The sequence below is a fragment of the Sceloporus occidentalis genome, unplaced genomic scaffold (assembly GCF_023333645.1).
Source record: "Sceloporus occidentalis isolate IW3139 unplaced genomic scaffold, rSceOcc1.0.p SCAF_221, whole genome shotgun sequence".
Taxonomy (NCBI): Eukaryota; Metazoa; Chordata; class Lepidosauria; order Squamata; family Phrynosomatidae; genus Sceloporus; species Sceloporus occidentalis.
In genome coordinates, this window is record NW_028317201.1 from 280,637 (window position 1) to 308,323 (window position 27,687).

A 27,687-nucleotide genomic window follows, 5' to 3' on the forward strand; every position below is an offset into this window, starting at 1 on the left:
TTTGTATGAAAATTGAAGTCACACCATACCCTGTACGAGCTCCTTATGGGACACTAGAAAGCCTTAAGAATAAACAGACGTAGAACTCTGGGTGGATCTATCCCGTTTGGTGATTTCCATGTTGAGCTTGTGTAGGAAGCATTGTTTCACATTTAGAAGCCACAGTGGTAATGAGCAGGGTGTCTGCGCATGGCTTCTGCCAGCATCCACGACCGAGTCCCAAGAAGACAGGACAAGCGATCCGTTTGTGCACAGGTCTCGACTGCGGTAAACTCACATATGTCTCTGTCATACATGTGCCGCTATGAAACAATGCATTACGTTGTAATCCAAGGAGTCTCCGGCTTCTGCAAGGACAGAAAGAGCGGAATTAAGAATCTACGAACCAGAGTAGGTAATCTGAGCATATGGATCGGAAGCAACACATGTTACATACACATAACGCTAATTACCATAACATTGGTTACATGCGTGCATGTTCCTAACACATGGCTTTTCCTTATACCGTGTATAAGTATAAGTAAATCTTTTTGTTCTTACAAAGTATCAGCAAACGTCTCATCCTGAGCTGGGGAGACACATTTGCACAGGTGTGTGTTTTGGATACTAGCCCCCTCCGGTCTCAAGTAACACCCAGGTGTTTTTGGCCGGCTCGGTTTGCAATGTAACATAGAGCTAACATTGACACGTTATTGCCAAAAGCTTCTTGTGGGCTGTGTAAACCCGGTGAATTCTGGGAAAAGCAACCCAGCATACCACTACCACCTTTAAACAAGAACAAAATAAACTAGTAAAAAGTCTATTTTATTTCATAAACTACAGTTAAAAATGTCCTAAACCAAATGCTGTGTTGTTAGCGGGTTACCTTCGTATAAATGTACCTTCTGTGGGTCTTGCAATCAGGATTCTTCTCCTAAACTGTATCCACCACCATCAAAGTGACAGCAAAAGAAAGACCCCTGACACCTACACATACCCAGGCCTTCGTTCTGATGACCCCCTCCCATCTTCCCCCTCCTTTGCCCTTCCATTGATGTGATTGGACGGCTGTGATCCGAATTTAGCCTCAGCAAAGACAGAGGAATGCAGAGACAAGAGCACTGTGTCAGACTGTCAGACTTTAATAGACGTCCCCCTTCCCCCCACGGCTTGCTGGCACCCATCGCAAGCTAACAGTTGCGTCGACAGTCACCTGCTGAGACCCCCAAAAACCCATTCATACACACATATGGAATTTACCCCTAAAATCCAGAACTTCCACACTGAGGAGGAGGAGATAAACCTTCACAGCAAGTCTGGACGCTCCTCTACAGTGCTTTTGTGTGTAAAAGGGGACAGAATGAATAATGGGAAGAAAGTGAAAGTTAGAACAGAAGCTTTGTCCTGTATGAGGAAGCTTGATGTGTTTCCGCGCAATAGTGGACTTCCCTGACATGGTTCCATGTTCTCGGTCAGATATATGGTGGAACACAGAAGGTCCTGCATGGGCAACGAGTTGGGGTGGACACTTGGGTTCACAGACAAGCAAGAACAGCTGTTACAGCAGGACATCTATGGTCCATAGTGAAAAAGAGGATTGAGACAGGAATTTTAACTTGGTTATGTCTAATTGGGCTCTAAATATTGGTCCTCGTGGGTCACTAATATCAGACCAGGATTTCAGGAGTTTTCTAAAGAAAACCTAACGTAAAGGAGCCTATAGAATCCTGAAACTCGATATACTTCCCCCAGTTCGACCGGAATACGATACACCTCGGTTTTGCCCATCTGAGCTTTACCCAAGTAGACAGTTGGCCATGGACCTTTTTATGGGCCACAATCCTAAGAATGTTCATGGAAATGTAATCTGATTTGCCATCTTTCCTACAAAATATCTATATCCGAAAGCTCTCAGAATAGACCCGTTTTTTTTTTTATATATAAGACATTCCTCTATTGCCAAGAAGTGTCTGAAAAAAGTTTGTTCGACAACTAATTTTATGACTCAAGTGGGAGGGGCCAAAATTAGGAGTGCACCTCATTTACATATCACACAGCAGCATCTTAAAGACGCGTGTAATAATAAAAAAAAAAGTCAGACCCGAGTTTTTCTTCACTTTCCACCCACCAACCCCACCATCTAACACAGAAAGACGAAGAAAGCAAGAAACCTAGAAGAAAATGGTCACCTTCCAAAATAATAAGAATGTAATGGGGGAAAAATAGTTTAAAAAAGTAAATACAAACTTCAAAAATAAACAAAAACTTTCACACATACCTCTTTTGTACTCTTCTTCGTTGTTGTATCGCTGATACAAGCTACTCTCTGATATTTTGTGCCTTTCTTGAGCAGGGTTAATTTTTTTTCTGTTGGACTCTCTTGCCCCAGCCTATTTAATCACCTATTCTTGCAGCTTCCCGCCCTGCCACCCCCCCCCTAAGCAGGGGATAATAGGGAGCGGAGATGGAGAAAAAGGCTGGGCCGAGGAGCTGAAAAGCAGTGATTGTGTATAGAGTTTGGTGTCTTATTGTCCTGTTTTTTGTTTTTTTTTCTTTTCGAAATCTCTGATCCTAACCCCATGAATGCCAGGGAGGGCGAACAACGCATTGAATGCAGATGCAATATGATGCTCGTCTACGCGTCATTGTAAGGGTTAATGACAGTACCTTCCATGGAACCTGTTCAAAAGAGAAATAAAACACCTCGTAATGAATACAATCTAGAAAGTCCTATTTTTTTCAACGTAGGCGGCACTTGGCATGGTTACAATGGATGAATGATAAATATCCAAAAATTCTATCATGGGATCATCAAGAAAATGCATATTTTTTTAAATGAAGGATTCAGAATTCTATCTGCTGTCTCCGTGATAAACACATTCTAGAACGTCGAACTTGTTACATGATCATGGCGTGACGGATTCTTTGGGGCAAATTATTTTTCTTGCCGCTGTTTCTGGGCTGCTGCCTGGTTCAGCCCGGCCGGTAGTCGGAGGCTTTTTCTTTTCAGGATGTAGGTTGAGGGTATTGGGAGAATAGAGTGTAAGCTTTTCAGAATAGGAGGGTTTTTACTGATTTAAGTTAAAAAAGGGAAAAGGTGTGAAAGAAACATGAAAACGGAATAGGAATAGGGCCAAATAGGCGCCATGTTTTAATTCTTGTGGGGGAAATGATATCAAAATCTCTAGCCTTGAAGACCAGGCAAAAAGGGTTAAACCCCCTTGAGTGTGAGTAACAGTTGACAGTTCTTGTAGCTAAAATACAGGGCTGCGCATGGAGCTAAGAAGGCCCTGAGCACCCCTCCCTTCTCTTTAATCTGCTCAGTCCCAGAGCCCTCCAGCGTGACAACATGAGATGCTAAGTAGAGGCCTTTCAAGTGCTTTGGGCCCTTCTCAAGTGGAGTATAAAGCAGTAAAGAGAAGTGAGAACCGGACGGGAGGGGGGATCGGAGGCGAAGGTCTGTTCTCAAGAAATTTAAAGGGAAGACTGTTTTAACTCTTTGAGTAGCCGATCTGGTCTGTAATTATACATGATGCATGTTCATGTTTGCATGACAGGTTACAAAGGCACCATCATCATCATCATCATCTTCTTACAGCTTTGATCTTCACGGTGTGACCTTCTGAGTGTCATATGGATGTCCACTTAAAGCATTCATAATTCAACCTAATTCCATCATCCCACTCGACCCGAATTCTTTTCTCACCCCACTCTCTATATTATTGCTTTTCCACAGTTTAAATATAACCTCCTTCATTTTAACTATTTGATAGCTGGAGCCATGTGGGCAAGACACCCCTCTCACACTCCAGGCCACCCCGTGTGATATGTAGTCCTTGGAGTCACATACATTATATTTATAAGAGTGATAAATATATAGCTGACAATACATCTAGTTCTCTGCCCGAGACAAAAAACATCTGTTTCACTACAAGTCCTATGGACTACTATTCTCATGACGGTCTCCTCAACCTCCTGTTGAGAGTTAAGGGTGGTCTTGGAAGTGGTAGTCCACAACGGTGGGGCAAGTCTTGAGTCACTTGATACAGTTGCTGCTAAAACCGGTGTGGAGGTCCTGCTAATATCCCTTTGAAACTGAGGAACACCCAATAAACCCAGAACACTTGTAGCTGCAGAAGCGTTCACGGGCATTATTGGACCAATAAAGTCAACGTTTGGGCCTTTCTTGGTCTTGCAGAAGCCAGACCTAGTAAATTCCAGATTTTATTCCATCCCAAATGTTGACTTTGCTAGGCGTGGTTTGAAGAAGACCTAGTAAGCATTGCCAGTTTTTTTGGCCAAAATAAAGTCACTTAAGGTGTCTGCAAGTGTGTTGGGTTCATTGTTTTTTCCTGAGCAGCTTGGGATGAAACCTTGGCAGCCTCTACTGGGTCTTGTAAAGAATTGCACAGGCGACTAAATTTGAGTCACAATTTGTCATGGTAACATGAGTGAAGCCACCCTACTCCCGTTACAAAGATGAAGAAGAACTGTGAAGGATATCCCTTCCTTCGCAACATTCATTCTTGCACGGGGCTTCATACGCTTTTTCGATCAATAGCTGATATATAATATCACAAGCCATGAGGTCTCAGCGGTAGCTTCCACGGTTTAAACCTCTTTTTGGGTGGTTGTGATATTATATGAATTTGAACAATAAAAAAGCTGCCACATGCTGCAGTATTTTGAACGTTCTGTCTCTGCGTGTTCCGCTTTCAGTACATGATGTTCCACGTTCTTGTTGGAGAAAACATATCTGTCACTTGCTGATAGAGGGGTAAATGCGAGCAGCGGAGAGGAAGGAGTATTCAGTGAATGGAAACAGGGTCTAGTAAATGGAAAGAGGGGTAATCCCCTGGTTTCTATAGGAGCGCAAGCCACTCGGTATGTCTGATTGCTGATGGACTTTGCTTGATGTTCCCCATGCAGCCAACGCAATGTCTAGCTGAACAAGAACTAAAAGTAGCTATTACGCCAATACCGGATCCATTCTGTGATCATTCTAGGACTTTCCATGTAGTCCACTTTGGAGAATGTGTCTTTTACATGGGGTTGTATTAAGTGTTTGGGCTTCACACTGTCGTCATGGGGCTGAAAGTAGCCATACCCTCCCCAGGTGCTATGATCATATAGTCCATATAGTCATATATAGTACCCTATGAGTCTCCTCTGTATATCTGGGCTCCAATTCCACCCCTGCTATACCCTGTAAGGTGTATCTAGCTTTGCCCATCATATGGAATCTAACCCAAACTCTCCCATAATGCCAAATAAATCTCTTTTTTTTAAGCTTTGAATCTGGCTATAAAAAAAGACGATTGGTTTTCCGATTGCATAAAATCACGAGTCTTTCGACTCTCGTTTTCTTTACAAATTGCTTGCATGTAGAGCGCTTATCTGCTTCACGCTGCTCAGAAAACCAGTTCCAACTTGGTGTTTCCAATTGGACAGAAACAATAGAGTAACTGGGTATATTCGGAAACATCTCCATAGAGATGCTTTTGTCTCCAACAGTTTATAGACTTCAATGTGAAAGTGTTTGGCTGTCTCTTTTTGTCTAAAAGCAAAGAAGAGGAGGCACGTGTCCCATGGCTACCAAACAAGCAGCAAAGGCCAGCAGAACTTTCAAAAACATCCTTCACGTTGCGCGTGAAGTCTCAAAAAGCAAAAGCTTTAGTCGAAAGCGATACATTTTATTGGACCAACAAAGAAAAAAAAATGTAGATGCACTTATGTTTTTGGGACCTCGGAGGTCTCTTCTTTAGATAAAAAAACAAACAAACTCGGCGGTCTCTCCATTATGCAACTTTCTCTATGCTGATCCAATAAATGTTTTCACCTTCAACAAACAACTAATTGTTTTCTGAGGCCGATACGGCTGTATCCATTTTCTTTATACTCGACGGCACATTTTCTTTTTGTATTTAATTATTTAGAATAAAGAAATGTCTCGTCCAAAGAACTCACAGTCTGGTGCTCAGAGATTCTAAGCATCTGTACTACAAGCCGATTACTTCTGCTGTCAGTTTTTATGCTTCCCCGTAAGAAAAAACATGTATTGTTATTATTGTTTTGTTTTCTATATTATTATTATTTTTTATTATTATTATTATTGTTGCCACTTTTATTTGTATAGCGCCAACAATTTACGCAGCGCTTCATACAATACATATACTCAAGGGGTCTGACAAGACGAAACAGACTAAGACAAACCGATTCATTAGATGAAGAGGGCCCGGCTCGCATGTTTACACTCTATAGCGCCATCATATTCAGTAGCGTTGTACAATGGGTAGACAGGACATTAACCAGTAGCCTATAACATAACAATTTAAGCGGAGAAAGTCCTTGACCCGCACGACTTCTTAGTTCGATGCATGTCGCCCCCCCCCCCCCCGTAGGAAAGGCTTCTGCTGATTGAGCAGTCTTGCGCTGCTCATCTGGTTCCGAACAGAATTGGATTTCATGACGTGTACTGAGCGGGATCCGTGTACAGCCTTCACATGTACCTGACTCAGTCTATATCATGGGTTCCCGGGAGCTTAAGTCCCACAAAATTGCTCGTCGACCACGATATTCCGATTTTTCTCATCATTGACCCAGAGATCCCACCGCGTTGGCAGCTGTGACCACGCATCCTAGACAAATGACAAGTTATTTTCCGCCCTAAGTATCTTTCCAGCCCTGCACCCTTGGAGGTCACTCGGTGTCTGCCCTTAACACTCCGAACGCCAGAGGAATGAGCAGGGGGCAGTTAACCCTTCTGCTAAGTGGAATAGTTAACCCTTCCAACACCAGTTGCTACAAAAATAGCCCCTTTGATCCATGTATATAGAATGTTGCTGGTAAAGTGACATCTATGAGGTTTAACCCTTAAACATTTAGCAGAGCATGGGGCTGTATTATTTGTATAATGTTTTGATTAGATGGCAAGCTCTTCTGCCAATTTAGTTCTGGGTTTGTATAAACCTTAAATATATGTCTTCTATATATCATCATGCGCTACGTGTAGTTAGAGTAACTTATTACTATATTCCTTCTCCTCCACGCTGGGGGGGGATTACTCAGTGTCCCCTTAGATTTGAAGGGATCAAGTGACTGTAATGATGTGTTTTGGGAGTGCCGCTATGACGGCATGTGGGCCTAGACGGACAGCTCCCAGGCTGCGCATGTTTACAACAAGCTTCTCAGCTGCTTTTAGGCTATGACTCCCATGACACTCAGCCAGTCAGAAAGTTGTGTCAATGGGGCGGAGGTTGCCTAACTCTGTATGCATGGCAATGACATTCTCAGGAAGATTTCAATGGGGCACAAGCTTTGCAATTATGATTAAAGAGGTAAGGAGGGGGTAAATTGCATGGGAGAGACTGCAGGAGCAGAGAGGGTACTTTGTCGATATATCGGGGCAGGCAGTACGGTACTTTGGTCCATGCTGATGAAGATAAATCCTGGGCCAAAGGTCTAAATATGGAACGGTTGGCATCAAAAGCCCATAGAATGTCCGTGCTGATTTCTCTCTGCCCACAGAATTCCTCTTCATATCAATATTCTGTATAATGCAGCAGGGGGTACAATGTCTGTATTAATCAGGCCAAAAGTCGGCGTTTTAAAACTGACGGGTTATAGCGGTAACACACAGGGCTATAATACACAGTAGGTTCAATTAAAGAAGCCCTCCAAATATTTAAAATGAATCCCACAAATGATCCCCCTCATTGAAGCCACACAGAGGGACCGTAATTGTCACAGAGGGTCTCTACTCTTTTCTGGAATGTGACGGACTAGCTTCACGCATGTTCTACATGAACTTAGGGTACCAAAATGGACATAGATCAAATGTACCCCTTTTCACAATTTTTTACTCTTTCTTCTTCTGCCAAAACCATTTTTAAGTGATTTTTAAGTCCTATTTGTGCCTATGGGTTCTTCTGATGTACATCAAGCCATGGGCACGTGGTGTCCACCAGGTAACAATGTCAACTATATATATATATATATATATATATATATATATATATATATACTATAGAGAGCAGGGACCCCAAATACAATAAGCCCAGCCATACTGTGTATGCAGAACAGACGATTTCTGGATCTAATCTCTATATATTTAGGCAAATAAAGACACCTAAAAATGATATATTTATACATATAATATACTGTATATCCAAGAAACGCACGTGGTTTGAAACCAAGGTAAAAAGAAACCAAAAAAAACAGCGGTGCAACATTGTATAATAATTACTAAATATATAGAGACAAAGTAACAAATATAAAAACAAACTCTCTAATGACTTCTGAGATTTCTTTCTTCTACGGCCCCGGGATATAAAAATCCATGTTAATAACTGTAAAGCTTTAAAGAAATCTTCATGGACAATCTTGCGTTAATAAATATAAAATTTAACTAAATCAGCAGATTATTTATTAAACTGTGGCTAAATTAAAAAAAATGAATTGTAACTCCACCTTTAGAGAAAGTGTAAAGATTCAACAAAAATGATCTATCTATCTAAAATATATATAGAATATTTGTTATATATATAAATATATATATATTTAAATATAATATATATATATATATATATTATATATATATATATATATAAATATATATATATTATTGGTTAACAATATTCTTAAAGTTTAATGGATCTTTAATCTATATCTCTGTATTCCTCCTGGCCATTCTCCATAAGCCTCCAAATCATTTTCTTCCTTGCCATCTACTGGACCAATGTGTTTACCCACTGGGGTCCTATTTATGAATACGGAATGTCCTGCCCCCCTATCTCTCTTTCCTCACTTTCCTCCGTGGAATTTCTTCCTCTGCTTCCAGTGTGCATCGTTAGGTATCACTGCCTATGTTTCAATATTTTTACAATACATACTGTTAGATCTGATGACTTTAGCAAAAAAAAAATATATATTCAATGCGAAAAACAAAATCCCTAAAACAAAACAAAATCATTACTGTAAATTATGTTTTTTTGACACATTCTAGAATGCCTGGAGCGCTCCGTTATTGTAATAGGGGGAGGATAGAAATTGAGTAGTTTGAGATCTGGGTGACAATGCTCTGCTCCAAAACTGCATTTAAATGGTTAAATATTCCATTTTCAGTGCACATTCCCACCGGAATATATATAATATATATATATATATATATATATATATATATATATATATATATATATATATATATATAATATATATATTATATTTAAATATAAATATATGGAGCCCATGCTGATACCACATGGACAGATTGTAAGCCCTTTTTATTGCCTCTCTGTTCCAGGAGGAACAGCTGATATAACTTGGTGAGGTCAGATAGAGGGGGCACAATGAATGGAGTCATTTGGTGGCAAGCAGCTGGTGTCCTATATCACAGAGAGACCCCATTCCTTATTTTACGGCCGGAGCCCTCTTGTATATTCCCACCTGATGGGACACCAGTGGAAATTCCCACTGCTGACAGTACTGCATGACCCAGAAAAATCACAGGACCGCTCCAACTGTTTCTCTTCTCCCTCAACCACCAACTAGATTGTAAGCTCACAAGAGCAGTGTCCTCGTCTCCTTTTTGATTTTAATTTATTCCATTGATTGTAACAGCGCCATGGAATGTGCTGGTGCTATATGAATGTAATGTAATGAGTTATCCGTTACTGGCCATAATGCTTTAAGCACAGTATCAATAAGACCACCCACATGCACTGGATATGTGGGGGTAATGGTGGGCTGCTGTGGGGATGCACAACAACGTATAGGTTCTAGTGAGCCATGCGAGCCTCTACTGCATTTTCAAGGCCCCTAGGCTTCGTGGGTTGCCCCTATATGCGATGTCCTGATTTGATTACATGCAAAAATGCAATAAACTCACATTTTAATGACCATGAATGATAACTAACATGAAGCCACAAAATGAATCCATAATTATTGGGGTCCTTTGGTGTTTGGACGTCTAACCATTTAAATCAGAAAAAAAGTCCAAACCCACCAATCTAATTTTATAAACCCCTTAAGAAACAGCTTTTTATCTCAAAGTTGTAAATAGGGAGAGGTTATCTCTGACTTTGTGCTTTTTAGGGGTTGAGGCACCAAGAGTAGGCGCATGCAAGAAGACAATTCTGCCGCCGGCCAGGTCGATGTATATGGGGGAAGATTGTATGGATAGTGGTATCCATCCTTGTCCACTAAATGGCGTCTCTGAGTCGGAGGTGGTTCCGGCTGCCAGCCTTGGCAAGAGAATGAATGATGGCATCAACCAGCACTAGCCTTTGGCCAATAGCTGCTTTGTGGCCCTAAGGTTCCGGCAGTAGGTCCTTTGCAAGCTGAGATTTAGCGCAGGCACTGTAGAGAAAGGAAGACAGGTTGCCATAAACTAACTGGCATTTGAAACATTCGTGTTATGCATCGACATTCATTTACGAGCTAGAATTAGCCATGTAACTGGACCTCGTCAATCTGTGTTTACGGTGCCCAAATGGGATTAGAAAGATCCATCACCCGCTAATTTACAAAGTAACACTTTTTTTTCTGAATCAATGCATTAGGGATCATGAGAAATTTCTACCTTAACCCATAATTGTTCATGACCTTTAGTCCTGTGGCTACTAAATTCTGCTATTAAAACATCGACTGTCCCTGTCGCCACACATGACTGTTTTTAGTCAACGCCAACATCAATGAACACACATTGTTGATTGATTTTCTATTATCCGTGGGTAAATTGCACAGCCAACGGCGTCCCATGATACACCAAGGAACATTAATTACCAGGACTGGTAATGGCAGAGCGGGGATCGGACGTTGACGGTGCCTATACTGTTGGAAGCTGTAGGATAAATATTGAGAGTGCAAACCTTACTTTTTCATATAAATAAGGTCTGGTTAACAATATTCTTAAAGTTTAATGGATCTTTAATCTATATCTCTGTATTCCTCCTGGCCATTCTCCATAAGCCTCCAAATCATTTTCTTCCTTGCCATCTACTGGACCAATGTGTTTACCCACTGGGGTCCTATTTATGAATACGGAATGTCCTGCCCCCCTATCTCTCTTTCCTCACTTTCCTCCGTGGAATTTCTTCCTCTGCTTCCAGTGTGCATCGTTAGGTATCACTGCCTATGTTTCAATATTTTTACAATACATACTGTTAGATCTGATGACTTTAGCAAAAAAAAAATATATATTCAATGCGAAAAACAAAATCCCTAAAACAAAACAAAATCATTACTGTAAATTATGTTTTTTTGACACATTCTAGAATGCCTGGAGCGCTCCGTTATTGTAATAGGGGGAGGATAGAAATTGAGTAGTTTGAGATCTGGGTGACAATGCTCTGCTCCAAAACTGCATTTAAATGGTTAAATATTCCATTTTCAGTGCACATTCCCACCGGAGGAGGCTATTCCGCTATTCTAGCTGCAGGTACTAAATCTTGGCAACATCCACTCTACCTCTATTAAGCTGCCGGAGGGCGGTGTGAGTGCAGATGTTAGGAAATGTTTCGACTTGTGGTCTCAGGACGTGGGAGTCACTGGCAGCCCCCAGAGGCGTGCTGGGAATTCACCTTTTATTTTGTGTACCAATCTGTTTGTTTGGCCACAAGCCCAGACTGGCACTTATGTCTGCTTGGGTGAATAGCATGTGTGTGTGTGCGTGAGTGGGTTTCGAGCGTGACGCATTAACAAGACCCCGTTATGGTTAATAAGCAGTAAACTGAGCCTCTGACACATCAACGCTCCTTGTTGGCTTCCACTTAATCACTCGCTCAATGGTTTGACAGAACTGTGTCTGTTTCGCACTAACGTGAGCGTCTCCTGTAGACTGACCAACCCTTCCCACCTCCTTGCAAAATGTTCATCCGTATTATATTTATAGAAGTACAAGAAAGATGGTTGACCTAACGCAATAACGTATCTAAACACCAAGGGATGGAATCAAAAACATATAATGGAAGTTGTTATATACCTTGCAGACCACCAGCTGTCCAATTCAGTCTAAAACCTTATTAATAGATTTGTTGGCTTTCAAGAGAGACCAGGAATGGGGGATGGGAGCTACAGATCCTCATTGAGGTTGGGGGCCACACAGGCATGGCCCCGAACGCTGATGGTAGTTAGGTTTCCTAGATCCTATGGAGGAAGAAGTGGACAGAATGAGTCTCTAGTCGATTGTTCAGGTGCTTATTTATTCTGACTCGTCCAAAACAGACTTATAAAAGGGAAATGCAGAGAACAAAACCAAAAAAGCAGAATCAGAAAAGGATCCAGTCTTTATGTAAATGCTACCCAATGGTTACTATAGACACCCCGGTGGCTGTATATGGAATTACAAGTAAAACAAGTGAAAAAGCATTAGCAAGTGTCTCAAGCTCTTTTAATCAAATGGTCACCTGCCCAGCGTCAATCCTAGAGCTTTTAGCGCCCCCCCCCACTAACTACCCTAGGCAGTAGTAGTTACCCTGCCCCTACCCCCCCTGGCAGAAGTATAACTACTACTTTTCCTCTGTTTAGTAATGTTCCTGAACAAATTATTCCAAATGCTTTCCAGAAAGATTTCAGAAGAAAAATATAAATATTTATTCTTGAATTATTTAATTTAGTTTTAGTAAAGGACATTTTGGTTTCTGTCTTGGCTGATGATAAATAGGTATTCAACTGAAGCGTCACAGAATAATTATATCATTTTATATGCTTATTTAGGCATCTCACGTTGGCAAACAGTAGATTTGAGGTCATTGAGTGTAACATCGCAAAACATTGTGCCGCCCCAGAAAAAATTACTATGTGGCCCTTGTGTTAACCCCTCAAGGGCCAATGCCAGCCTATGTCATGCATTTGGGAATTAAAGACCATATACCCTTTACATCAATTGTTGCGGAGTATCCTGCAAGACTAAGAACGCCATTCTAACATCATTCTACGATTCTACTGATGCAAATTAAATAGGACATCGAAGGGAGGAACGTGGTCTTCAAGACCAACATTTTTATGATGACAAATTACGGCACAACCCTGCCCTAAATTAATGAGTTTTTTGGCACAATGAAACATATTAACGAAAACATCTCAAAATGTGACTCGAACAGTTTTAAAAACATTCATTTAAAACTAACATTTTTTAAATATGTTCCTTTTCAGCTGTAAAAGAACGGGTGACAGCAGTGAGTAACATTTGAATCTGCATATAATATATTCTGCAGGTTCACAATCTGTGTATCCTACATCTCATCCACAATGCATAGCGTGGCAGAATTCCAGAGGTCAGCTGCCTAACCGGTAATCCTAATGATAATAAGCTTTACTTTAAGAGTTGACGGCACACAGACTATACTGAAGGTTAGTGTGCCCTCTACTGGTAAATGTTGTTTTTCTAGTTCCATGCAAATAAGAACAATGATTCGAACGGTATCCCCCAGAATAGTGACCCCGAGACCAAGCCCCCACATAGATAACAGGTAGTCAAATTAGAAAATATTTTACTAAATAAATTATTCCACCTTCACAGGGGGTATCACAAGGTTTCCATAAGTTGCTGCATTTTCCATGTTACTCTTACAGATGAGGTACAGATGAGGTCCACAATGAATCACTGGACCCAAATCTACATCCCCTGGGGCCATTCTCCCAGAGGACATATGCAACCCCTTCCTTTGCTCCCTGGTCAGAAGGCTGTAGAAGGGTCAGATCTTCTTGGTCCTCCTCTGAAGACAGGAATCTTAAAGGTAAAGTAGGAGCCCAGAAGAGCAACCTACCCCCCCATAAAAACCAATCTTCTGGAGAACTGGCCATATAAAAAGATGCGTCTTCATAAACTATTTTGATGGAAAAGTAATAGTTGAGTGAAAAGCAAAAACGAGTACAAACGTGAGTGCAAAGATAGGTAAAACGGAAAAGTGCATTTGAAGCACCAGCAATAAGGAGGTGGGTAGGGGTATGCTATTGCCCCCCAGGCCAGTCTAAAATTGCGGCATGGTCACATAACCATGGTAACAGTGAGACTGCTTGCACAGCGTATGGACAACAGAAAGAAAGCTGAGAGTGAGGCAAGGGAGTGAATGAGTTAGAGGCTAAGGGAGTATGTATGTATGAATGTATGTATGTTAAAGTTTATGCGTGTATGAGTGTATGTATAACTGTGTTTGTGTGTTAGCATGAGTGTGTATGTGTAAGTGTGTGAGCATGAATGTGCATGTGTGTTAGCGTGAATGGTGTAAGTGTGTCAGCATGAATTTGTATGTATAGGTGTGTTTTAGCACAAATGTGTGTGTAAATATGTGAGAGAGAATATGCGTTAGCATGAGTGTTTAAGTGTGTATGGGAGGTAGTGTGTGTTAGCATGAGTGTGTAAGCGTGTGTTAGCGTGTATGTGTAAATGTATGTTCGTGTAAGTATGTGTATGTGTGTTAGAATGAGTGTGTACATCTGTGTAAGTGTATGTGTACATACAGTATGTACATTACGGGGGGAAGGGGCTGATTGGGCTACTTGGCTTCACCTGTCCCTCGAGCCAGAAGATGCTGGCCTGTCCCTGAAGGTAGATAGAGAATATATACTCAAAATGTTATAATCAAGCAGTAAAGCAAACAGCCAAAGTTCAGCAGCCATTAAGAGCTCACCGAGCACTCTGCTAATGATTAGTATTGCATTTTTACCTAATGAGAGCCACCTCCCTCACCCAAAATCAGCATACATTTTGTTCTTTGTACTCACTACATCTTTAGCGCACGAGTGGATAGTTAACTTTTGGCTTTAACATTTCTTTTAATCCATTAAGACACAATTTGCATATAGATTACACATTACTTGATTGCCGTACGGGGATGTAGGTTAATTTATTTTGCCTTGAAGTGATTGTGTCACGCTGTTTCCGTAACCCATCTCATAAATTCTACGCCATCTGATTGTCCGGTTATTCTTTAAAAATGAAAAAAAAAAAAAAAAGCGTTGTAGGTCACTAATTAGGGGCCTCGGCTTGAATATTTCATAGAGTCGAATACTTTACAGATAAGTGCTTTGATTATTTCAAATAACCAACAACATTACAAATATAGCTGAAATCTTCAGAATTCTGGAAAATGATTATGAATGCCAGTGAAAAAGAAAAAATAAATGGAGCCTTCGCATTTCCTTAGATGTAATTCTCATTGTGTCTTCATTCCATGTGGCCTTTCTTCTGGCACCAAAGCTGGGGAAGAATGTATTGCGAGATTTCTGCTCCATTCTCAAAAGCAAGAGTTGCTTATTTTGACACTTTTTGGTTTTTTTACAGCTGTTAAGCTGCAACTTCTCTTATAAGAAGGATCGCAATAGACATGACTTTCGCTTCATGGTTTTACAGATGTTGCAAACTCTCAGCTGAACGGGAGCAGAGGCTTGTTAACACAGTATGCGTCAGAAGAGCATTGTGGGTGACAAAAGAGACGGACTTGATGACATCATACCCACTTCTGCTCATGTGCCACCCAGCTTTGAGCATGTTACCCATGTGCTGCATTCTTTTGTAATTCTTTCAAGTTATTTTTAGAATTGCCAGGACACCAGACATTTTGGTTCCTAGTCGAGGCGTAAATAGAATCCACTGGGCCCTGATGCGAAAAGTTACCCCGGGCCCCCCAACTTCAACAGCTAGTCTGCCCCTTTTTTTCCACTTGCCCCTCATCCCTCCAACATAAAACATTTGTAAACACCTCCATGCTCACACACACAATTACACATCCATGTGCACACACACTAACACAATTACACATCCATGTTCATTCATACACACAATTACATGTCCATGCTCGCACATACACACAATTACACATCTGTGCGCACACACACATTAACACAATTACACATCCATGTTTACCCACAAAAGTACACATCCATGCTCACACACACACACACAAGTACACAATCATACTTACATACATATATAAATATAAAGATCTCTCTCTCTATATGTATATATATATACACACACACATAAAAACATATACATACACCCCAAGCGTGTTTAAATTCCTTACTGTACTAACCTCTACCACTTCTCCTGAGAGGCTGTCCCACTTATCAACCAGCTTCTACATAATGTATAAACTTCCTTACATTGCATCTAAGCCTCTCTAGTTTTACATCATGACATCTTGTTCTAATATGTATCCTCTTTTGAAATAAACTCCCCTTCTGTGCTTTGTTAAATGCCTTAAAATATTTAAACGCTTCTATCACACCCCTTCTCCTCCAAGCCACACACACTCAGATCCTTCAGTCTTTCCTGATCATTTTTATCCTGTAAACCATTCCCTATTATAGTCGCCCTCCTCTCCAATGTGTCAATATCCTTCTAGATATGTGGTCTCCAGAACTGTCCCCAATACTCTACTGTCTGGACAGAGATCTGTAGAGCAGCAGAAGCTCTTCCTGATGCTAATACCTCTAGCTATACAGTGCCACACAGTGGTGAGATGATGTAACTACAACCCACAGCAACTTATTTTTAGAAGACTATAAGGGATATAAGCATAATAATGCCTTTTATTATCATTTCAATTACATGTTGATTACTAATCATTAGTTATTTTTTGTGTTTGATTGTGTTAAATACAATAAGAAAAAAAATATGACTCACTACCCTGCTTGCATTTCAGACACTTTGTAAGCAAACAAAACCAATATTTTTAAAATCATTTTTGGACTATTAAAATGAATAATTTGCACTGGTGTTTTTGGATATGGTGCCTTGATGGATTTCGGTATCCTTGGTGGGATTTGAACCCTGGACCCCTGTGCTGCAGTGCAACGGTGTAAGCCACTGAGCCACCGTGCTGCCCAGCGACTTGTATTGGTGAACCGGGTGTAATGTGAGTAATAAGAATTACAACGGGTAGGGGATCTAGTAATAGGAGTGGTTCTGAGCGGCAAGGAACATCAATGATTGGTGAGAATAACTGTCAGTCAATTTCTTTGATTGTTCACCTTTGGGAATTGGAGAGAATATGGCATTCTATTGGACTATGTGGGTGATGTCATGCTTAGTTACCTTTAAAGCAATTGGCTGGGTTTGGCAACACATCTAATATATCGGTAACCATTGGATATGATTGTTCCCTCCCCTAATCCGTGATGTCATTAACAAAGGAGATATAAGGCCAAACAGTCTCCATTTTGGAAGCCATTAGCCCAGACCTCTGATGAAGCTCTGAGGAGCCAAACATGGCAGGGGGGGGCTATTTGTCTGAGTTTTTAATAAGCCCGTGTCACTGGTCATAATTCAATTATTCTTGTTGTTAGGACTGCAGCCATCAACAGTATATATGATGTGATACTATTAGTGTTATACGACTGTGGGCATTTGCCCTCATGTCACAGTGACGTATACCTTTTACGGTAGGACGGGTGACACTGGTGTTTTTAAAAATCTTTTTTGGTTATACCTTTTAACAAACATGTTAATAAAAGTGATGTTTTAGGGTGGGGTAAAAAGGGTATTTTTGATCCCGGGAACGGGATTGGTTGGTTTTAGTTGTAACTTACCCTTGCCCCCGCTGGGGCATTATTTTGGAATTTTAAAATGAATAATAAACAATTTTCACTATAACATGAGCAAACGTAAGACATATTGGTACAGGGAGAGAAGAGGGTCCTGTCCATGAGAGCATGCAATCTATTAATAATAAAAAATAATAAAAAATTGCCAAAGGTCATTATTGTAGACAAGCTGCTATGTGTTGTAACGACTCCAATTTGCTTTTGACTCTGCAACATCTTGAGTCAATAATGATCTAATTATATGAAAGTCAATTGCCCATGTGTTATATAATTGAAATATATGGTAAATGACACACTTGACATCATCCACAGCGGGAATTCAATGACAAAGATAATGTCCTGATGGGGGAGGGGGGTTTGTGACACCATGGGAAAGACGATGTGGTGTACGGCAAAAAAAATTGGGTTGGAAATATTATTTAATTTTTTTTTTTATAGCCAATCAAATACACGTTCTTTGGATTTTATCCGTGTCAGGCTTACGTGATTAGTTTCATTGTTACAATGTTTTTAGTGGACCCAGAATTTCTATTGCTTGCTCTGCAAGTGCCTGCGTAGATTGCCAGAGATGTTGCACATAAAGGATCCAGCCAGAGCGTAACTGTAACTCAAGATCTGTTTGACATCACCTGCAATTATGCATTGTCATTTTTTTCTGGTAGTCCTCACGTTTTCCAAAATTGAAAAAGGTATATTAATGAGTGAACCAACTAACCACCTAATACAGTATTATATGTCTCACGGCAGACAATGATCTTGATTGTCGTTTGATGGAATACTGCATGCAGTTGTAATTCTTTAAATAAAACATGTTAACGTATGAACAGAAATATGTTATTTCCAGAGTCGTTCTTTCATCGTGTGACGCTTATGCATGGTTGAACCTAGTTTCCTGTAGATCAGTATTTCTAAACCTTTAGTACGATGTTGGACCCCGTGGAAATAATAAATAAAACATATTAGTGACAATGATTATGTGTCCTGGAACATTCTATGGACTTCATCTTGTGAACACACAGGGAGTTGGTCCATGGTTTTAGAACCTTTTTGTTGCACTGGTGGCCCATGAGCTGGATGTACTAGCCCTCCAGAATTGTTTGGAATACAATTACTTTGCATTAGTAATTACCGTACATTGTGTTCATCCCTACCCCATGTTTCTTAATGCTAGATGCCCCCCACAGTATTTAAATGCCCACCATAACCCTCACCCCTCCAAAACACAGTCGAGCGATACAGATATTTATTGCGATGCTTCCTTTTTATTAGGCACAAGCATTTGGAACACGCCACCTTCCTTTACTTTGCTTTCTTGGCTGTTTCCGGCTCATCTAATTTTCTCTTTAATGTAGTATCAGAAGTTGGTTTGGACGGCGGTGCAGACATTTTCCCAGAATTCTCCGCATACAGAGATTTTTGGTTGCATAATTCCGAGGACAAACGCTTAACGTACTCAGGAAACTTATTAAAAGTATCCCCGTAGGTTATCAGTTTGATGCCATACAGTAACATATCTGCCTGGAGCTTGAAGAAGTGGTCTTCGTTCTCCTTGATAACCAGCATGAAGTGTTCCAGATTTACTTTGTTGTACACATTGCGCAGGAAGATCTCTTGGAAGACGTAGTCCTTTAGGATATCCCCGCAGCCGAGGAAAAGGAAGCATTTGGTGCTGTACAAATCCTCCAAAGTCCTGGCCATATCCAAGTCTTGGGTTAAGTATTTATATTCGAATGGATCCAAGGCCATCACGCAGGGTTTGGTGTACAGGCCATGGATATGCAGAACACCATACTTATTTAGGCCCCGTGCCCACTGCAATACCTTGGCTTTGTCTTTCAAGTCTAGAGACTCCATCGGTTTCCCTTTGTTCTGTCCGTAGACTTCTAGCAAGTTATCATAGTTGGTAGTAAGGACTATGGCCCCTCTCTCCATGAGACTAAGGATTGACTCTAAGGCCGTAGGATTCTGAATGTGAACTTCCAGGTCTTCAAATATTTCTGGTAGGCAGTCATGGAAAAAACTGGGCTTACTGTCATCAGAACGTGGTGACATCTTCCTGACAAGATCATGAGCAACAACCATTAGATCTTGGTTCTCCCGAAGATTGTTCCGGAGCTCTGAGACATCCATGGGGTGCAACACTTCGATTTGCTCAGCGACAGCAATCATTTCTTCAATACATGAACGCCATGAAGTCAATGCCCGGATTCCCGGAAGAGCAGATGCGCTCACCCCAGTTCCAATAACTATCAGAAGGTTACCTGGGTGCTTCTTGGTGAGAGTTTGTAACACTGACCCAGATTTCAGTTCACTCTTGTTAGTTGTTTCTTTCATCGTGTTTTTCCCTGAATCCATTTGGCCCAGAAGAGAGGTAACCCTACAGCTCAGTTGACTGCTTCTTTTGATGTGTGGTGATCTCTGAGTCCCACCTCTTGTCACTCTGTTGCGTCACAATCCCTATTGCATCATCGCCTGTGCAACACAACCTGCTGCAAAGTTACTTTGTTTTCTCCAACAGCCCTCGTTACCTAATGTATCAGTTTGTCTTGGTCTATCACTTCTAGTTTTGTCAGACCCTTTGTACGTATGGACTGTAAGAAGTGCTGCAGAAATTGTTGGCGCTATATAAATAAAAGATAATAATTCTAATAAGCAACTCAGTTTGTACAGAAAATTATTATATATTGGTTTGTTTTCTCATTGGCCCACCACCCAGAATAATAATGGGCATAGAACTGTCCTAGTATTTACCTCCTACTCGGTGGCATATATATGTGTGTGTGTGTGTGTTTGCATTAGACATGCATTTTTAACTACATAATATGTAATTTTCTCTTTGAAGTAGAGGCCGTGATTGACATATGATTTCAAAATAACAGCTGAACTGGCAGTTAGTTTTCATTCTTTAATATTGGACCCTGCTTGCTGCCGATATCCATATCTGGGAACTCTCTGGGTTTGACCCGGAGATTGCCGGGTGAAGCGCCGCTTCTCCGGGTCAAGACACAAATCCTCCGGGATGCTGTCACGGGGTCTTGACACGCCCTGCTCCCCGTCCATTTTCCCTTTAAATAGGGTTGTTTCCTGCTGCCGTGAGCGGGAACTCCCACTGATGTCCAGCGGGAACTCCCACCGAGATCACGGGACCGCCCGCTGACGTCAGTGGGCAGTCCTGGCCGCGTCCCACAAGGGAAGGCTCCAGGTATTCCGATAAATATTAATAGTAGCCCCCGCTGCCAATATATAAATCAATATTAGACCCTGTTGCCAATATATTTTATATTGAAAACGTTTAACCCTACCCAAGCATTTCCTTGGGCCCAGCTACATGCTCCCTAGCATGCAATCACTCCCTCCGCTACCACACAAACAAAAAAATTGCCACACTGACTTTAGGGGCAGTTATGGTTAATGGGGTGTTTAGCGTTAATTTAGGGGCAGTTATGGTTAATGGGGTCTTTAGGATTAATTTAGGGGCAGTTATGGTTAATGGGGTCTTTAGGGTTAATTTAGGGGCAGGTATGGTTATGATCTTTAAAGGGGCGGGACGAAGAGCCTCACCGAGGCACCGGGCGCAATGGTGCAGGCAGGCCGGCCGCTTTAAAATGATTAAGCAGCCAGCGGAGGCGATCTTACAGACACTTGAAAATTTGCAGCCGCATCGACTCTTGAATATCTGTTACTTTGTATTAATAGTTACATTGTGTTCATCGCCACCCCCATGTTCCTTAATGCTAGATGCCCCCCAACTTATCATAAAACCTGATGGAAACTGCTTTAGGATCATCTGCTTTGAATTTGAATTCAGAATTCTCCCATAAACGTTTTTTTCACACTATTTAAATGCCCACCACAACCCCTACCCTCCATCCCCCCAAAACACAGTCAAGCGATACAGATGTTTATTGCGATGCTTCCTTTTTATTATGCACAAGCATTTTGAACACTCCACCTTTCTTGACTTTGCTTATTTGGCTGTGTTCGGCTCCTTTAATTTCCGCAGAAGTTGGTTTGGACGGCGATGCAGGCACTTCCTCGGAATTTTCAACATCTGAAGATTTTTGGTTGCATAATCCTGAGGACAAACACTTAACGTACTCAGGAAACTTATTAAAAGTATCCCCGTAGGTTATCAGTTTGATGCCATACAGTAACATATCTGCCTGGAGCTTGAAGAAGTGGTCTTCGTTCTCCTTGATAACCAGCATGAAGTGTTCCAGATTTACTTTGTTGTACACATTGCGCAGGAAGATCTCTTGGAAGACGTAGTCCTTTAGGATATCCCCGCAGCCGAGGAAAAGGAAGCATTTGGTGCTGTACAAATTCTCTAAAGTCCCCATCAATTCCAAGTCTTGGGTTAAGTATTTATATTCGAATGGATCCAAGGCCATCACGCAGGGTTTGGTGTACAGGCCATGGATATGCAGAACACCATACTTATTTAGGCCCCGTGCCCACTGCAATACCTTGGCTTTGTCTTTCAAGTCTAGAGACTCCATCGGTTTCCCTTTGTTCTGTCCATAGACTTCTAGCAAGTTATCATAGTTGGTAGTAAGGACTATGGCCCCTCTCTCCATGAGACTAAGGATTGACTCCAAGGCCGTAGGATTCTGAATGTGAACTTCCAGGTCTTCAAATATTTCTGGTAGGCAGTCATGGAAAAAACTGGGCTTACTGTCATCAGAACGTGGTGCCATCTTCCTGACAAGATCATGAGCGACAACCATTAGATCTTGGTTCTCCCGAAGATTGTTCCGGAGCTCTGAGACATCCATGGGGTGCAACACTTCGATTTGCTCAGCGACAGCAATCATTTCTTCAATACATGAACGCCATGAAGTCAATGCCCGGATTCCCGGAAGAGCAGATGCGCTCACCCCAGTTCCAATAACTATCAGAAGGTTACCTGGGTGCTTCTTGGTGAGAGTTTGTGGCATTAACCCAGATTTCAGTTCACTCTTGTTAGTTGTTTCTTTCATCGTGTTTTTCCCTGAATCCATTTGGCCCAGAAGAGAGGTAACCCTACAGCTCAGTTGACTGCTTCTTTTGATGTGTGGTGATCTCTGAGTCCCACCTCTTGTCACTCTGTTGCGTCACAATCCCTATTGCATCATCGCCTGTGCAACACAACCTGCTGCAAAGTTACTTTGTTTTCTCCAACAGCCCTAGCGTGTGTTGTACAAGACAAATAAAGCATAACTTTGGTTCTACCCCTAAGTAAATTCCTCTGGGCTCTCTACTGAACCTAATGTAATGGTTTGTCTTCATCTGTCAGTTTTGTCAGACCCTTTGAATGTATCTACTGTAAGAAGCGCTGTGTAAGATGCTGGCGGGATATAAACCATAATAATTATAATAAGCTCTCCCTGTAGCCTTGGAAGGCTATAGACTATTGGGTAGAGTTGCAATGTTAAATAGATAAACAATAAAAAAATCAACTGACTGGTTATTACCAGAGTAAAAGAACTAGCTTATTTCATTTCATCTGTCATAAATTTGAACCTCACAGGTATCCTCTTTAATGCTGGCTCAGCAAAAGCTACGTGTGCCCAAAGCACTCCCATTGATTAAGGCAACTTAAAAATATAGATGTGGAATATGAACAAACCTTTAATGATCAAAGATCAAATCTGTTGCCTATACATTCTTAGATGTCAAGCTTTGGTTACCCATTGAATGTGCACAAAGATGTTACGACAAAAGGGAAGCTCAGAGGATTGTAACACGTTTAATAAGATTTCAGCAATGACAAAAAGTGTAGGGGGGATGTGTGGCATCACACAATTTTGACAGATGTCAACCAAATTCAGGAATGTAAAAGATGGACCTGGCAGAGGGAAGGATTGAACCCTGAAGTTGCCAACATCATTAGATCAAAACAATTTGCTAGAGGATACTAGTTTTACTTTCTGGAAATCAAGTCAATTCCATAAAAAAAAAAAAATGGACATTACAATAATAATAAAAAAAGACATCCTAAAAAAATGTCAATCCAGCCTCTTCCTGGAGATATAAAACGTTTTGTGTTGACAAACCACACGTTATAAGCATACAGATATTGATCCACATTAGACATGTGCATGTGGACCAAAATTTATACAAATATTTTGTTTCGTTTTTGGTCAATTAATTGTTTCCTGCTGTTTTGGTTAGGACGAAATTTGGTGGGCTTTTTGTTTTCGGGAAACCTTTGTTGTTTCTTCCCTACCTTCTCCGATAACGCGTCCATGTCTCCTCTTCAGCGGTCTCAGAGTACTTCCCTATGGGGAAGAGGTTGTTTGCGGACGCTTTGCCCTGTTGCGGAAGTAAAAACGAATGCAGACGGAAAAGCGGAGCCAGGGAAACGTTTAACGGAGATGGTAGAGAGAGCGTGAACAACAATTCTGAACTTTCTCCTTAGTTTGTTTTGTTGTGGCTCACTTTTCTGACATTGTTACGGATGAACTAATACATATGAAACTAAATGTACAAGCCTACTCTATATATCTTTGCTGAAAGCTTTTACTTACATTGGAATAAAGGAAGACAAGGCGATTCTTAACTTGTAATACACCTGATAGCTCAACATCGAGCGGTGAATCAGGAATTGAATTATTGCTACGAGGATGACTGGAAGAGCTAGAGAACTTATTAAGAAAAATGTCAAAGCACCGCACATGCTGACCATACAGGGACCGATCAATAATGCACGTTTTCTATGAAGCCGTGAAATTAAATAACCTGGTAACTGTAAGTAAGGAAAACCGCTACAAGTTATCTATGGAAGTCAAACGTTAAGGTAGGCACGGATTTTAGACAGCTGAAGATACCCAGCTGTGGTCGAGAGGCACTGTCCCAAAACTACGTAAAAAAAAACACACAAAAAAACTTGTTTCAAAGCCTGAAAAAAAAAAGCAATTGTTTAACTGCCAATTTAGGACAGCAAGTTAAATGTGCATACACACATATATAAAAATGACACAAATCAGTAAAAGCGTTTCCTGTAAATACGAAGTTTTTGGTTGCCGACTACAGCACTTTATAAAATTCGAGTCGAGAGGTCAATGCTTTTGATGGTAGGGGGAGCCATGGTCTTCCCACAGGAATCAGGCTCTTCAGCATCGATTAGGGAACGCTCCGCACCATTGGATATAGTCTGTAAAGGCTGACCAATCACTGGCCTCCATTGTAAGCATAGTCTGCCTTATTATGCATAATGAGCTTGTTATCCACAAAGTAGAAGCTGTCAGACCGGGTTTCATACGGATTTTCGATCATAAGACGGACTGCGGAGAGAGAGATCGAGAAGTTCGGTTAGTCAGGCACAAGGAATACAATGGACCGTCGGCACAAAATACATTTACAGACTATACCTGTCAGGGAACTATTTAACAGCAGAGTGTACTGTGACTTTTTAAATGCACGAGAGACGCTGCGAGGTGGATAATAGAAAATACACAACATTATGATGGAGAATCATGCCCCTTAACGTTCAGGACAGTGACAGGCTGTAGCCTCAGAAGAGGTTGCTGCTCAGTTGCCCTTGCATAGCGTCACTTGAGTTTAACAAACAGAATTTAAGGAAAAGTATGGATGATATTACTTGTTGTAAATACACTATAATGTCAACACAACCAAGAGACGGCTGACACCACCAGCGAGGGCCACACGGCGCTCATACAGAGGAAAAGAAGCCTGGAGCTTTATATCTTCCAAATGTATGGAACGCTAAATTAAAAATTTACTTTTTTAGATTCTTTTAATTATAAAATGCAGCACATTACTTCCACACTTTACGAAATTATTACTAATTAAAATTATAGGAAAAAAAAAACAAAAATTGAAGTCTGCATCATCTAAATCTTCTGGGCTGTTAAACTACAACTCGTATGATCCACAGCTTAGCTGTCTTGCAAGTAATACAAAGTAGATCTAATACAAATAAAAAATTTATACAAACATATGCCCTTTTTAATACTTACCAAGCTCTTCCGAGAGCTGAGGGAACTCGTACATGTGTTCGCAAGTGTTCCTGCTGTTAGGGATGCAGAAGCCAAAGTCAAAATCAAAGCTTTTAAGGACTCGATCTCTGAAGAAATGCCTCTCGATCATCCGAAAACTCTTGACGGGCTTGTCACCTACTGTGAACTCCACGCTGCAAAGAATAGAAAAGAACCTAAATTGTCAGGTGATCTGCGTACCTTGGAACTCTCAAGGTTTCTCACTTTTGGTGAAGCACAGCTTCTCTGGGTCTCTACTGGGAAACTGTAGTGGAGTTTTGGTACGCCCCACTTCCCTTTAAAAACTGGTAGCTTTCAGCGGGACCACCGGCCAGCGTCAATGGGACCACCTACTCTCATTCCGAAAAGGGGGGCTCCAGCTAGCCTGAGCCTGAACCTCCCATACATGTTTTGTCCCCAGAAAACCAAAGTAAGACTCACGTTGCACCAACTTTCCGAAGCCTTAAGAAAGCTGGAGTAAACTGATAGCGTACAAAGCGTCCAGCACTGGCATCGAACTGGCCGATCTCCTCGTCTTCCTCTTCTTGTTCTGCCAATAAAATAGGAAACTGCCTGATACTTGCAGTAAGAAAATACATTTAAAATGTTTGTAAAGTAAAAACAAAAAAATATTAATATCTGCATCTCTCTTGGTGATCTACATGGATTCTCGGAGTGACTTATCTTCCTCAAATTGGTTTTTATAACTTCCTCAGTACTTGGTTTACTTTCTAAAATGCCCTGCGAGTTACCTGTATCAATTTTAATTTGGGAATCATCTTTAACACATACTATAGAATTGAATTGGAAGAAGATTGTATTCGGTAGGAAACGTACCTGAGCAAGGTTTGGAGATCTCAAAAAGTATACTGCCTGTGTCCAGATCTCTGATTCTAAAGCGAGTGAAGTCAATCCCATAGATGTTATCTTCTGGTTTGCATAAATAATCTGTAAGTAATATAAAGATAAATTAGGTTGAGAAAACATCCCCCTCGTACTTTAAGCCTCTGCTAAGGAATACCCAGGATTCTCTGCGCAGGTTCAAACTGAGACGTGGAAGGTGTGTATCTGTTCATCTTGTAACCCCTTTGGGGCATTATCCCCGAACTCCCACCCTTCAGATCTCCGCTAATATCTGCCCATTACTGTCTGCTGATGCATGAGAGGAAGGATAAAGAGGAGCAACTGAAACAATTGATCTGACGGCAGATCAGACCCATTCGGACCCCCCGTCCGTCTATTCTTAGATTCAGATTCCATAAGCCTATCCCATGCATGTTTACATTTTCTCAATGTATTAGCCTCTACCTCTTCTGATGGGAGGCTGTTCCATTTATTTAACACCCTCTCAGTAAAGTAAAACCTCCTTTACATATAAAATCTGTACATCCAATGCCTCAGGTAATCCCATATCTACTCCGATCTTTTTGTCCCACCTAGACTTTCATCGTTACCGTCTATCCCGTATCCCAAGAACTCACTCTCTGTTACTCGGCTCAGGCCTAGGATGTGTTCTGGTCTTAGTTCTGTTAGACCCAACAACTCCTGCTCTGTGACCGGGGTCACTTGACCGAGTTCAGAGGGAATCGATTCTTTCCCTTGAATCCGCCGAGCCTTCAAACGGCTTATTACGCCGCCTCCCGCCTTCTTCCTCTCTTCTTTGCCCTGAACCGCGTCTCTGTCCAGCCCGCTCATGTCTCCACGACCAAAGGGTGGCTTCCTCCGGTGCTTCGTCCGTCACTTTACACAACAGGAGGAACTCTGATTACGGGAAACCGGGTCAGCATGCGGGAGACGCTAGAGAAGAGAACAAAGAATCAATTCAAAAGAAACACAAAAACAAATGCAACGCTTAAGAATTATCTCGGGTTGTATAAAAAGTCTGACTTTCCGCGGGATTTCAAACAATACATTAATAATAGGGTTAGGTTACTAGAAGAAGTCCCTTGGGTATCAAAGTTAACGTTAACTCTTTTGTTGCTAGGTGAGAGGCACGGATTGGGATACAATGCACACATTTCAGCGTAAATGTAAAATAACTTTGAGGGTCACCGGAGAGAATAAACATTTAAAATCAGGATCATCGTCATCAGAATGCAAAACCCGGGGTAACCGTGTTAATAAAGGGACCCCAATACAATTACCTTTCATACCTTCTACGCCCTCCACATTAAATAAACTT

General features: G+C 41.2%; 1 protein-coding gene and 2 pseudogenes across 1 annotated transcript; all 3 read right to left on the bottom strand.

The window, feature by feature from the left end:
• Nucleotides 1-18,825: 18,825 nt before the first annotated feature.
• Nucleotides 18,826-19,860, bottom strand: LOC149277014 (protein FAM118A pseudogene; annotated as a pseudogene).
• A 1,568-nt stretch (nt 19,861-21,428) lies between these two features.
• LOC149277015 (protein FAM118A pseudogene) lies at nt 21,429-22,505 on the bottom strand (annotated as a pseudogene).
• Nucleotides 22,506-24,678: 2,173 nt separating this feature from the next.
• UNC119B (unc-119 lipid binding chaperone B) lies at nt 24,679-27,200 on the bottom strand. Its single transcript, XM_089503145.1, has 5 exons — nt 26,987-27,200; nt 26,343-26,453; nt 25,947-26,055; nt 25,488-25,660; nt 24,679-24,791 (listed from the first exon to the last, which is right to left on the bottom strand). The coding sequence occupies exons 1-5, from the start codon at nt 27,198-27,200 to the stop codon at nt 24,679-24,681; spliced, it is 720 nt and encodes a 239-aa protein (XP_089359271.1).
• Between the last annotated feature and the right edge of the window lie 487 nt (nt 27,201-27,687).

Coding starts and splice junctions, on each gene's coding strand:
- UNC119B (XM_089503145.1), bottom strand. CDS start 27,200: ATGAGCGGGCTGGACAGAGACGCGGTTCAGGGCAAAGAAGAGAGGAAG. Junction 26,454..26,986: donor CCTGAGCCGAGTAACAGAGA/GTGAGTTCTTGG, acceptor TATTACTTACAG/ATTATTTATGCAAACCAGAA. Junction 24,792..25,487: donor TCAGCTCTCGGAAGAGCTTG/GTAAGTATTAAA, acceptor CTCTCTCCGCAG/TCCGTCTTATGATCGAAAAT.